The 13378-nt window shown below is 40.7% G+C and overlaps 1 protein-coding gene across 3 annotated transcripts in view; it reads left to right on the top strand.

The window, feature by feature from the left end:
* sema5ba (sema domain, seven thrombospondin repeats (type 1 and type 1-like), transmembrane domain (TM) and short cytoplasmic domain, (semaphorin) 5Ba) overlaps positions 1 to 13378 on the top strand; it is a 249449-nt gene that overhangs the window by 133490 nt on the left and 102581 nt on the right. For all 3 annotated transcript variants that reach the window (XM_060929724.1, XM_060929722.1, XM_060929723.1), the window contains exons 4-5: positions 12897 to 12996; positions 13261 to 13306. In XM_060929724.1, the coding sequence (XP_060785707.1) occupies positions 12897 to 12996; positions 13261 to 13306 (146 nt within the window). The remainder of the gene's footprint in view (positions 1 to 12896; positions 12997 to 13260; positions 13307 to 13378) is intronic.

Genomic DNA, 13378 nt, shown 5'->3' with positions numbered 1-13378 from the left:
TCTATTTATTTTTTTCTTTACCAAATTCTAACAGAAAACGAGAGCACCCGAAAAGGAAAACCGAGCCGAGCCGCCATTTTGAATCCTCGTTCACGGCTGTAATGCAAATGGCTTCCTCCTCGGTATACAAGTGCACTTCCATGGCAGGAAAAAAACTACATTTTGCTGCCTATGTAGTACACTATTTATCCAAAATTGAGTCATTCAGGATTCAGCCATTTTTTTTGCTCAGCGTTAGCAAGTTACAGGTTTTTAGCTTTCTCCTGAAATGTTTTTTCTTTTATTTTGTCTTCCTCAGGGTAGTAAAACTCGCTTTCGCTGTGAACACTGTCGTTATCGCTATCCATAATGTAAAATTAATGCTATTTTGAATCCTCATTCACGGCTGTAATGCAAATGGCTTCCTCCTCGGTATACAAGTGCACTTCCATGGCAGGAAAAAAAACTACATTTTGCTGCCTATGTAGTCCCCTATTTATAGACCCTTTTCAGTCATGTGACCTTCGTAAACGCGACCGCCATTTTGGACATGTAGTGGACTTCGGCTCGAATCGGTTTGAATGCGAGGAAGGCGACAAACATAAAAGAAAAAGGAGCGAGATGCAGAAAACTGTATTTACTAGTTTACTGTAATTATGATCTGGCAGCTACTTACACCGGATTCAGTGTAAATAGCTGCCGGAGCCGCCGGCCGCGAGCTAGCGCGCGCTCTCCCTCCCCGGCCGGCCGCGAGCTAGCGCGCACTCTCCCTCCCCGGCCGGCCGTGAGCTAGCGCGCGCTCTCCCTCCCCGGCCGGCCGCGAGCTAGCACGCGCGCGCGCGCTCCGGAACCTCGGACGTTGGCTCCGGCAGCTATTTACACTGGATCCGGTGTAAATAGCTGCCAGATCATAATTACAGTAAACTAGAATGGAATGTTAACAGCAATGTAATGCCTTTTCTGGCTAATTTTATTCGTCTTACCTCCAACAAAGTGGTCACTACACAAGCGTTGGTATGCCGCTATCCATCTTCTCCGTCGGTCAGCATCTACCGGGATCCGATAAAATGATAAACCTTGCCTTGTTTGTTGATGGTTACTACATCCAGGTGCACAACAATATAGTAGCATGATGGAAGTCTTGCTGAAAATAAACACTTTCTTTGCTGCCGTTCCTCAATGTTGGCTGTGGTAAACTACTGGTAGTACACGTCCAAAATGGCGGCCGCGTTTGTCGTGACGTCACGTGAAAAGGGTCCATACAAATAGGAGTCATTCAGGATTCAGTCGTGTTTATGCTTGGCGTTAGCAACAGTTACAGGTTTTTAGCTTTCTCCTGAAATGTTTTATTTTATTTCGTCTTCCTCAGGGTAGTAAAACACGCTTTCGCTGTGAAGACTGTCGTTATCGCTATCCATGATGTAAAGTTAATGCTATTCTCCTGAGAAATGCGAAAATAAATGTTGACAAAAATTGCTACGATGTTTGTTGTTGTTATGAACAAGTGAGTCGCCAGAGGTCCATAACCGGGGTCCGTAACTGGGGTCCGTATCATAGGATACGGACCCGCTTGCCAGCCAATCAGAGTGCAGGATTTGATGGAAACCGGACTGTGGAAAAAAATAAAGAGAGGATATTACATGGTTGTATGAAGATGTGGAGTTTATCTACAAGTGGTGAACATATATTTTCAACATGAGAAGATTAACTTAATATCTTCAAGCCAACGTGTGATGTTCTTTCTATTATATAGACACATTCACAAACAAAAAGTACCCATATTTATCAAAACAATTCATTGATTTCCATATGAGCAACATACAGAGATTTATGTCATGGTTTTTGAGTTCATTATTCCATCCACTTTTCCGTGTCCTGGATGTAGTTTGTATGAAAAATACGAGTGACGTATTTCCCAGTAAAATACTTGTGTCCATTGAATATATATAAACTTTGATAGCATACAGTTGTGATCAGAAGTTTACATACAGTGACATGAATGTCATCTTGGATATGAAGGTCATGGCAATATTTGGGCTTTCAGTAATTTCTCTGAACGGTTCTTTTTATGTGGCAGAATGATTGTACAGCATACATCTTTAATTACAAAAACACTAGAATTTGGTGCACAAGTTTTAATTTTCTTTGGGTTTTCTGAAATCAACACAGGGTCAAAAATATACATACAGCACACCGAATATTTGGGTAAAATGTCTCTTTGCAAGATTCACCTTGACCAAACATTTTTGTTTACCATGAACAAGCTTCTGGCAGAATTCTGGTTGGATATTTCAAGACTCTTCATGGTTGAATTGGTAGAGCTCAATTAAATTTGTTTTTTTTCTTGCCATGGACTTGACTTATAAGCACGGTCCATATATTTTCAATAGGGTTGAAGTCAGGACTTGTTTTAAGCTTAAGGTTAGCCTGCTTTATCCTCCACAACCAGCTCTGATGTGTGTTTGGGTTCATTGTCCTGTTGTAACGCCCAAGTCCCAAGTTGTGTTCAAGTTTCTGATGGTTTATGCTGAAGAATTCTGAAGTAGTCCTCCTTCATTATTCCATCCACTTTGTGCAATGAACCAGTTCCACTGGCAGCAAAACCGCCCCAGAGCATGATGATCCTACCACCACCACCAACTGGTACACTGTCCCTCTGTACATGGCGGTCATTGTGGCCAAACAACTCAATCTTTGTCTCATCTGACCATACAGCTTTCCTCCAGAAGGCTTTTTCTTTGTCCGTGTGGTCAGCTTCAAACTTTAGTTAAGCTTGAAGGTGTCAATTTTGGAGCAGAGGGTTATTTCTTGGATAGTGGCCTCTTAGTCCATGGTGATCTGAACTGTAAACAGGGATCCATCAGCTTCCAGTTCATGGCAGGGCTGTGCCATGGTGGTTCCCAGGTTGTTCCTGACCATCCAAACCAATTTCCTTTCAGCTGAGGGTGACAGTTTGGGTTTTCTTGAAGCAGAGTGGCTTGGCAAAGTCACTACACCTCACAATAACTTGGATACAGTTGTTTGAACTGATCTTGGAATTTGCAGTTGTTTAGAAATGGCTCCAAGAGACATTCCGGAGTTGTGTATATCGGCGATCCTCTTTCTCAGATCTGCACTGAGCTCCTTGGACTTTCCCATTTTACTGTGTGCTGGTCAATCCAATGAGTGCTGTAAACAAACCCTTTTTATGAAGGCGCAGAGAAGCTACCAGCTGTAGTTAATCATAATCACTAACAGGAAGTTAAGAGACCTCGGCAAGATAAAAGACATCTTGGAAGTTTCAGCACCTCTGAATTAATAATCTAAGTGAGCGTATGTAAATTTTTGACCCTGTATATATAATTTTGATCCTGTGTTGATTTCAGAAAACCAAAGAAAATTAAAACTTGTGCACCAAATTCTAGTGTTTTTTTTTAAATTAAAGATGTATGCTGTACAATCATTCTGCCACAGAAAAAGAACCGTTCAAAGAAATTACTGAAAGCCCAAATATTGCCATGACCTTCATATCCAAGATGACATTCATGTCACTGTATATAAACTTCTGACCACAACTGTATCTTGTGTCACTACAATGAGGTTAAGGTATTTGGGCTGCAGGTTAGAGCCATGCGCCACTCTTCTGTTGGCACCAAAATCACTCCAAACATTGCATGAAATCACTGCAAACATCCCATGTTCACAATTAAAACACAAAGGTGACCGTGCATTCTCAGTAGCTGCCCTTAGTTGTTGCCTGCAAGTTTAATGGCTTCGTGAAATTGCAGGCCATAAATGTTTTTCTCATTGCTTTTGCTAGAGGTTTTCTTTCTGCCTGGCTGAGTTGGCCTTCCATTACCTGAATTCTCCCCTGCTGCAGGAGCCTTACTCTTCTGCAGTGTGACATTTCATAGCCTATTCATTGTTCTCACTTTTTTGATTATCAGTCTGGGAGGGTTTCGAGTTCTGAACCATTTTCTGCCTGCCGGCTCATCCAGGAGTCACCTGCCCCCAAAGGACACAAACAACATGGAAATCTCACAACAGGAAGACAAAACAAAGGCAAATTTGCTATTTGCTCAGATAAGCTGCCGTCTGCCTCCCCTGATAAGATTCTAGACGATCCACAGAGAGACGCGCAAATCTTTTGAGAGAAGAAAGGGGAAAAAGGGGCGTGTTTGGAAAGAGAGACGGCGAGGTACCGCTATCTCTCAAGGGACTCTGCTGGTGCTATGGTTGTATTGACGGCTACCTGTCCTGTAGTCTGTGGACCAAGCTCTCTCTCTCTCTCTCTCTCTCTCTCTCTCTCTCTCTCTCGCTCCCCCCGTAGTCTTTTTTTCTCTTTAAATGAAATTCTTGCCTTTTTGCATAGTGGTCTTGTTATTCTCTAGAACGTAATGTTTGGCATAGTGTTTCTGCCACCAAATACTTTTTGAAATTATGTAATTTTAAGCATAAGCATAAAATTCTAATTTCTTGCTTTATTTACTGCCTCTGGCATTTCTGTGTCGTTTAACAAATTCAGAAACATTTCTGGTTTCTTACTGATAGGTTCATAAAGCTGTAAGTAAGAATTAATAATGGTTATTGCAACAGATGACAGTGCAGTCCATTCCAGCTTCAGGATTAAATGTGCATGTCTCACGCACATAAAAATTTGATATACATTTGAGTTAGGGCCAGTGTCCATTTGTAAGCTGGTGATAAGTGAGACCATTGGAACAATGCCAATCTTAAGAGTATCTAAAAAAAAAAGTTCTGGTATTTTTTCCTTTGTGCTGTTAGGAAACTGTTCATACTGCTCAAAATTACTGGCCATTTTCTAAAACGCTCAGCTCCAATTTCTTTGACAAATCCACCTGAAACTCTAAACTGAGGTCAGCAGAGATGGCAGTCATTTCAGCATGACTGCTTTGTCTACAAACATGCAATTACAATGCTGTGGCATGCAAAAGGAGCTTATCATTTAGAAGAAAAGAGAAGCAATCTTATAGTGTTCACCATGTTGAACATTCCAACTCAAATTGCAGCAACTTACTGAAAGCTATAAAGCATATGATCTTACAGTATCTGTCGAAAGCTGGTGCGGTAAATAATTACTCTGTAAATACTGTACATATGTTCTTAAAATCAGTTTGTAGAATTTTTTTCTCTAATCACCTAAGAATTGAAACACCCAGTCTCTCCTGTAGACTGGAAATTATTGATGTAAGCAAAGAAAGCATATGGTTCATGAGACACAGCTGCTGCAACCTATATTCAATTCAGATATGAGGATAATTATTATAAATAAACACGGATGCTGTAATGCTGGCTGATGTTCTGATAGTAATTTAATCAAGGGATTATTTATACGGCGGTGTAGTGATTAGCTCTGTCGCCTCACAGCAAGAAGGTTCTGGATTTGAACCTGCCAGTCTCCCTGTGTCAGTGTAGGTTTACTCCAGGTACTCTGGTTTCCTTCCACAGTCCAAAGACATGCAGTTAGATTAATACCCTGTCCACACTAGGGATATTTTGTACCGATACGAAACTACTTTCGTACCGCAACACCTGTCCACACTAGCAACTATACCGGTACTGTAGCGGTATAACTGTATCGGTACGAAACCTACAAATGTATGAGTTTCGTACCGGTACAGTATCGGTACTGTAGCGCTTCGCTGTAGTGTGGACAGATGAAGTGGCTCTGTATCGATACAAATATAATGCGCAAGCACAATGAACCATTCCTACGTCTTCCGGGTTATTCATACAATACAATACGCCCGTGCTTTCCAGCTGTAAATAAAATGTCAAAATGGCTCAAAATGACCGTGGAGCTACATGGAGCAAAGAAAGGGGGGAGAAAGGGAGGGAGGGGGAAAGAGGGAGGAAGAGGGGAAAAGGGAGGGGAAGAGAAGGGAAGAGGGAGAAAGTGAGGGGGGAGAAAGGGAGATTCGTTTTCTTTGTTTCTTTCTCAACTGCCTCGCACGTTTTCTACAATTCGACTGAATAAATGACCACCAGAAATACAGACTGTACATTGACAACAAAAAGCACACACACGTTATTTCATCCGCCATATTCTCGGAAGGAAGTTACTCGGTAACCACGGAAACATTTCGCGCACGCGCATTTCAACTTGCGTGAAAGAAAACTGCAAACATTTCTCGCTAGTGTGGACAGATGCACTAAACTGTAGCGGTATACTTTGTATCGATACAGTTATACCACTTTCGTACCGGTATAAGTGTGAACACAGCATAACAGGCTACTCTACCTTGTCCATATGTGTGAATGCGAGTGTGAATGATTGTTGATCTCTGTGTAGTCCTGCGATAGATTGGCGACCTGCCTAGGTTGTACCCCGCCTCTCGCCCCACCCCAGCTGGGATTGGCTTGAGCTTCCCCTGCGACCCGGATGGATAAGCATTATAAACAATGGATGGATTATTCATATTTTATTGATGAATTTAAGATTAAATTCAATCCAATAGACAGTTTTTTGGGGGGAAGGGGAAATTATTTTTTGGGGGATGTTTATTTATTTCATCTCATCTCATTATCTCTAGCCGCTTTATCCTTCTACAGGGTCGCAGGCAAGCTGGAGCCTATCCCAGCTGACTACGGGCGAAAGGCGGGGTACACCCTGGACAAGTCGCCAGGTCATCACAGGGCTTGTTTATTTATTTATTTATACTTTTTTTTTTTTGCCAAGACTCTTGCTTGAAAGCCCTATGCATTTGTATTCTGTCACAACTCTTTCCCTTTAATATGCTGCCTGCTTTGCTAATCCTTCTTGAGTTGTGAAATGCTGGCTAACGTCAGGCTAATGTCATTTTGACTGTGCTTTTAGAATATAAAGGGCATTTGTCTTACACAGATGGTCCTAAAAGTTATGTCTAAGTGACCTTGAGTGTCACTTAAAAGCATTTGCTAAATCCAGCCTCATCCTCTAGATCTGGAAGCTAATGCGTTACTTTCCTGCTGTATGAATCAGAAGGCAATAGTCATCTGTCAACTCCATAATCTGGCCCATAGTCTGTCCAGGGGTTTTATATTTATCCCTCTTTATTTGTGCAGAATGCCAGGCCCAAGATGCACTTTATGAAGGGGCAATCGCGCATATAAAGGCATGAGTAAGTGAAAGGATAAATGTCTTTCAGAGTGGGCTCTTAGTGTTAATTCCCCTTAAGAGAATAAGCAAACAGTTTTGCACAGGCGGCTCATGAGGTTTTCATCTAATTTTGTTTATTCAGTTATGGCTTCTATAAATGAAGAATTTGTATTAGTGTGGAAAATCGAAAGTTGTTTACTCATTTTTTCTGGCTGTGTTGCGCTCTCTCTCTCTCTCTCTCTCTCTCTCTCTGTGTGAAACACTTCTGCCTTTCTCCTCACTGAGCTGTAACCCTGCAGTATGCCGAGGCAATCCAGATGTTGGCTGCACACCCATATTGGTCTGCAGAGCCTGATCTGCATGTCAGCTGTCTTCTACTCTGCTCAGTTTCTCTTAGCATGCATGCAACACTCTTCTTGGCCACATGAGTGAATGATGCACACTTGAGCCTAATAATGTGTGTGCTTTAATCTGCCAAAGAGCAGCTGTCCATCATCCACTGATTATAATAGCATGCGTATGGCTATACCAGTTTGTGTTAATGAATCTGGGTTGTCTCATCTCATCTCATTATCTCTAGCCGCTTTATCCTTCTACAGGGTCGCAGGCAAGCTGGAGCCTATCCCAGCTGACTACGGGCGAAAGGCGGGGTACACCCTGGACAAGTCGCCAGGTCATCACAGGGCTGACACATAGACACAGACAACCATTCACACTCACATTCACACCTACGCTCAATTTAGAGTCACCAGTTAATCTAACCTGCATGTCTTTGGACTGTGGGGGAAACCGGCGCACCCGGAGGAAACCCACGCGGACACGGGGAGAACATGCAAACTCCGCACAGAAAGGCCCTCGCCGGCCACGGGGCTCGAACCCAGGACTTTCTTGCTGTGAGGCGACAGCGCTAACCACTACACCACCGTGCCGCCAATCTGGGTTGTTGTTTTTTTCCAGATTCTGGTAATAAATTTGAAGAAATAAGTGACTTCACAATTGTCTTGATGTACTGAATCCAAACAGATTTGCTAGTAAGTGACGTGTGAGATACCTTCGGGGATATAACTGTTCATTAAACCCCAAATGAGATCACTGCAGGGTGTTCTGTTAAAACTTTCTAGTGTGGATAAATACTGCAAACTCCTCAGAAGGTTGTGATTATAGAACCCTGTTCTCGTTACGTCTCTGAAAAGGATGCCTTAAATTGTGCCACCATATGGTCCCAGTCAGACACAAGCACATCCTTTGAGTGTGTAACAATGATATAAGGATGACACATCTAGATCTTCCGGTTTCTCAGCAGACTTTGCTTAAGAATTCAGGTCTTGATTTTATGTTCCCACGAGAGAGCTTGTTTTACTTGACCCAAACATCTGGATGATTGAGACCCCTTGAGACACCGATCTGAGGTTTTATATTTTGCCTAGGAAGGAGGTTCACCAGGGTTCTGACCTGTACAAATACAGCTGAATTTGTTTTGGACCCTCAAAGCTTTAGTAAAACGTGCACCATTTGATGGAGGACATGTGACAATATCATTGCTTTAGTGCGTTGAGATTTGTGTGTGATTGAGAGCAAAGGAATTTTTAACCTTTTTTGGTAGAAGCTGGGATCTAAAATTAAATGGTTGTCTGTATGAATAAAAAAACCAAAACGTAAAATTAAATGACTGGATAGGATCTCAGTTATGAGGTGAAAGTTATCTAATATTTCAGACCACTTTCTCAATATAGTGATGTCAGAGCTAGTGAACTGCTAAAACGCTCTGATTTTACTTGAAAGATGACAAATCTTCTTTCATCCCGCTCACTGTGAAATCCCATTTTGCAAAGCATGTTAGGTCACCAAAAGATCAAGTGGTTTTATTTTTGCATAACGGTCTTTCCGTGTCACTTTGTTCCCATTTTTAAAAGCCCTGACGGGTGCCCTAAATATCTGGCAGGCCAAATTGTTTTGAGGTACAGAAACTTCTGTCAAACTGTGCTTTTATACATATCCTAGTAAGTGTAGGTTTAACTTGAGTGCCATGTTGGATTAGGATCAGCAGCCATAATGAGGTACAGTGAGCATTGTACCTCACGGCTGGTTCTCTGTCATGACGCTGGGCTTGCCTCTCTGATTTAGCTCCCCAGGTTTTCCATTATTTCTACAGACAACTGTTCCTCCTTTTTTTTTAAATGAATGGAGTAGAAGGAAGAGCAGCTTGCTGTTCAAGTTATTTGTGCACGAAGTGTAGCATACAGTATCAGACTGATAGAGAGAGGAAGAGTTAGGATCCATGTGCACAGGCGTTTTCATACAAAATCCAAACCTAACAAAACAAACTCTAGATCGAAGTCCGTAACCAAGCTATAGACGGGAACACAGGAAATTTCACATTTCTTAACCCTTTGATGCAAAACATGGGTCAAAAGTGACCCGGCTGAGTTTTTATCTTCTATATCTTTGCAATAAATTAATTCCATCATTCAGTATTCAAGGTATTCCTCAATTAAGTTGTTTGTGATCATCATACATCCTTATTTTATTTTTTCCTTTCTTACTTTTTGAATAAAAACCCTTTTTGTATTAGGGGTCGACCGATAATCGGCCTGGCCGATATATCAGGCCGATATTCTGCATTTTTAGGGTTATCGGTATCGGCCATAATTTCCACCGATATGCCGATAACATGCCTTTTTGCAGCCATTTCGTTCCTAACACGACTGTCACTGCACGTCCTTTCCTGCACTCGCCTCTCTGAGTTCAAGAACACGCTCCCGCCCACCACAACATCTGATTTGTTTGGCACAAGAGATATAGCCAATCGACACGTGTAGCTAAACGCTGTAAACTGTTTCAAGGCGGCCGTACGGGCACTCGGGCAGAAGCGGCACAAGGGATACAGCCAATCAACATGCGTAGCTAAACGCTGTGAACTGTTTCAAGGCGGCCGTAAGGGCACTCGGGCAGAAGCGGCACAAGGGATACAGCCAATCAACACGCGTAGCTAAACGCTGTGAACTGTTTCAAGGCGGCCGTAAGGGCACTCGGGCAGAAGCAGATCCCACTTCAAGGTAAGGACACGCTGCTTTTGCCGCAATAAGTCACAAACACACAAGTTGCAAAAGCACACCATCATTATATGTTTACATTCTTCATCTACTACTCGTTAAAATTGTCCATTTGCATCTGTGTAGCCAGGCAAACTTAGCTTAGGGAAGGAAGCATTTGAATTAGCCTACAACCAACTAGTCTCGCTGAAACTACATGTAATGTTGTCCATAGTAAGCAGTCCCCAGCATAACGTAGGCTGCAGTCATTTTTAAATCCCCGTCTGGAAACGTTGTGAATGTGTCAGTAGTTCTACTCGAACAGTAGAATGACAGCCATACAGAGAGGTGGTCAAGGGAAGACGAAATAAAACGTAGTGTTTGTGTTCTGTAGGCTAGCGCAAGCCTACTGGCTATTTGTTATGGTGATGAGTGACTTCATGACGTGACTCGTGCTCAAAAAGCGCATTGCACTTGTATATGTTGGGTAACTTTATAAAGCGCTATTTGAACATTTAAACACGCCAGGTGTGATATGGTGCTAGTAGGCTATGTAATACCGTAGGGAGTTTGTCAGGACGCTTGTTGTGGGCTCAGTAATGAATTGTGTCGTGGATGCACACTTGCTTGGATAAACGCTAATGAACGAAATACATCAATTAAACTCTTGACTTAAATGTTCTTATGCTACTTCACATTGCGCTGTAATGTACTCCACTAGTATTTATAATTCTTGCGCAAGTGATTGTCCTCGCTAGCGCTTCTGATTCGGAAAGCAATATACTCTTAAAGGAGCAGAGCCGCGGCAATTTATACAAAAAACAGAAACCGCCTCAGTGGACAACATGCAGAGCAACTGTGCTTCCTTCACTACAATATAATCCTCCTAAATTGGGAATATTAGGCTTGGGCATTAAAAGCATTAGAATGTAGATGGTTACTTGTTAAGTTGTTACATAATAGGGAGTGATAGCCTACTTTATGTTTGATTTTACTTTTTAAAAAATGCTGCAGGCAGCTCCCTACACTTGATTTGTTATTTAAAAACTACTTGAAGTTGGTAAGTCTTACTTAGTTCTTAGTGTAAAAGAATCCAGAGTGTATTTTCATTTATTTTCCACTGAAAATGGTGAGCTGTAATATAGTAGGGAGTGATTTATTTTTTTATTGGTGAATATTTATTTTATTATTATTTTATTTCTCATTTTATTCTAACTAATGTTTGACTTTATTGTACAAATGCTGCTGGCATCTCCCTGCACAAAATTTCATGTTCAATTTTACAATTAAACATACATTTCATGGATATGAAGGTCTGTGTCAGTGTGCGCTATGTTTAATTTCAGGTGAATTATAATGTTTACATTTATCGGTTGCACATATCGGTTATCGGCATCCCAATTCCATAATTATCGGTATCGGCCCTGAAAAAAACATATCGGTCGATCCCTATTTTGTATCACTACCCTTCTAATGCACAGCATGGGTCAAAAACGACCTGCATTCATTTTCCAGGTTATTTCATGTATGGCTGAGTGTTTCTATGATATACTTTTGAAATAAATTCATTTTGTCATTTACTTTTCCAAATATGCAGTAAATATCTTGTTTTTGTTCAGCACAAATCAACATTTTTATTTTTCCTTTCTTAAGTTATGAACAAGCACAGCTTTTGTAATTCTACATCAAGTTTACACACATGGGTCAGAAACGACCCGCATGCATTTACTCCAGCGTTTGGTGGGAACTGTGAATTGTGCTTGCGTCAGACATTTCACAGCTCAGCACAGCGCCCTTTGCCCATCTCATACATGCAAGTAATGTTTTTCAATTGTTCGAACATTACCTTAGAAAAAAATTGATTATGTTTAGGTTACCTTGAGAGTGAGTAGATTACTTGTCAGAAAGTTACAAGTAATTACTATTAGCTACCGAGCTGTTGACATATTCTACTTTAGTTAGCTAATTTTATTGTAGTTGGCTTAGCTAACTACATACTGTAGTTAATAAATAAATAACTGGCCCCATTCACTGCTAAAGTAATTACTTGAAACAAATTATTATTATAGTATTAAGACAATTAATTTTAAATCACACTTGGATGACCCATGTGTAGTAATATAAAAAGTATTTTTGTTCATAAAGTAGGAAAGAAAAAATTAAATTAATGATTTGTGGTAATTAAAAACAAGATATTTAAAGAATACTTGGAATATTCAATCATAAAATAAATTGATTTCAAAAGATAGAGCAAAGAAAAACTCAGTCAGCATGAAATAACCTGGAAAATGAATGCGGGTCATTTTTGACCCATGTTGTGCATTAGAAGGGGTGCGCATACTGTATGTTTTGCATCAAAGGGTTAATCACATCAGCTATTGTGCATCATATACATCATTTGGTAGATTTTGTGCTGATCATTTTTTCCTGACCGTGTCGGCTGCCTGGTAAAAGACACCTCAAAGACTGGGTCTAAAAGTAAATCTAAGCTTTCACTAAATGAGCATTAGTAATAGTCATGCTAAAAAAGTTTTCGTCACAGAAATCTGTCTGTGACCAGAAGCTCAGGCCTCCCATTTCGCAACAATGCAATTATCTTTCTGAGAATCATCCACAAGAGGTTCCAGAGTATGTTTTTCCTATAAATTTTCAAAATTAAATTTGACTTCTGTCATTTTGATTGATTTTTCATAATTATGATGTCACTATCTGCCTGCCACATGCAATCTCTCAAAGCAAGTGGTGACAAAAAATGAGTTCCATCTTTAATGCGATGTCCCTTTTTGCGTTCTCATTTTCTCTTTCAGCATTAAACCCTTGGATTTCCACTTTCTCCCACCCCGGTGTACGAGACTACTCCCAACTCACTCTTGACCTGACCAGGAATGAGCTGATCGTAGGAGCAAGGTAATAATGACTGCATTTCCTGTGTGCCCAGCACTGACTACTTGCTATATAATTGATTATAAGAGGGCATGTCAAAGATGTGTGCCTGATATCAGTCAATATAGAACCTTTTTTATTATTATTATTATTATTATTATTATTATTATTATTTTAAGATCAGTTGCGCACTTAGTATTATAACAGCCATATCTGGTCTACTAATGTTAACATTTCTTCATCATATTCATCAGTTAACCTTTTATTTCCTCTCCAACTGTTCTACAGAAACTACCTCTTTCGACTGAACTTAAGCAACATTTCACTTATACAGGTAAGAATAAAGAGTTATACCAGGATTATCGCTTTGTTGTCTTGAGGACAGTTTGTTCTCTCTTCAGGGCAT

Source organism: Neoarius graeffei, chromosome 9 (assembly GCF_027579695.1).
Source record: "Neoarius graeffei isolate fNeoGra1 chromosome 9, fNeoGra1.pri, whole genome shotgun sequence".
Lineage (NCBI taxonomy): Eukaryota > Metazoa > Chordata > Actinopteri > Siluriformes > Ariidae > Neoarius > Neoarius graeffei.
This window is presented reverse-complemented; position numbering and strand designations above follow the sequence as displayed.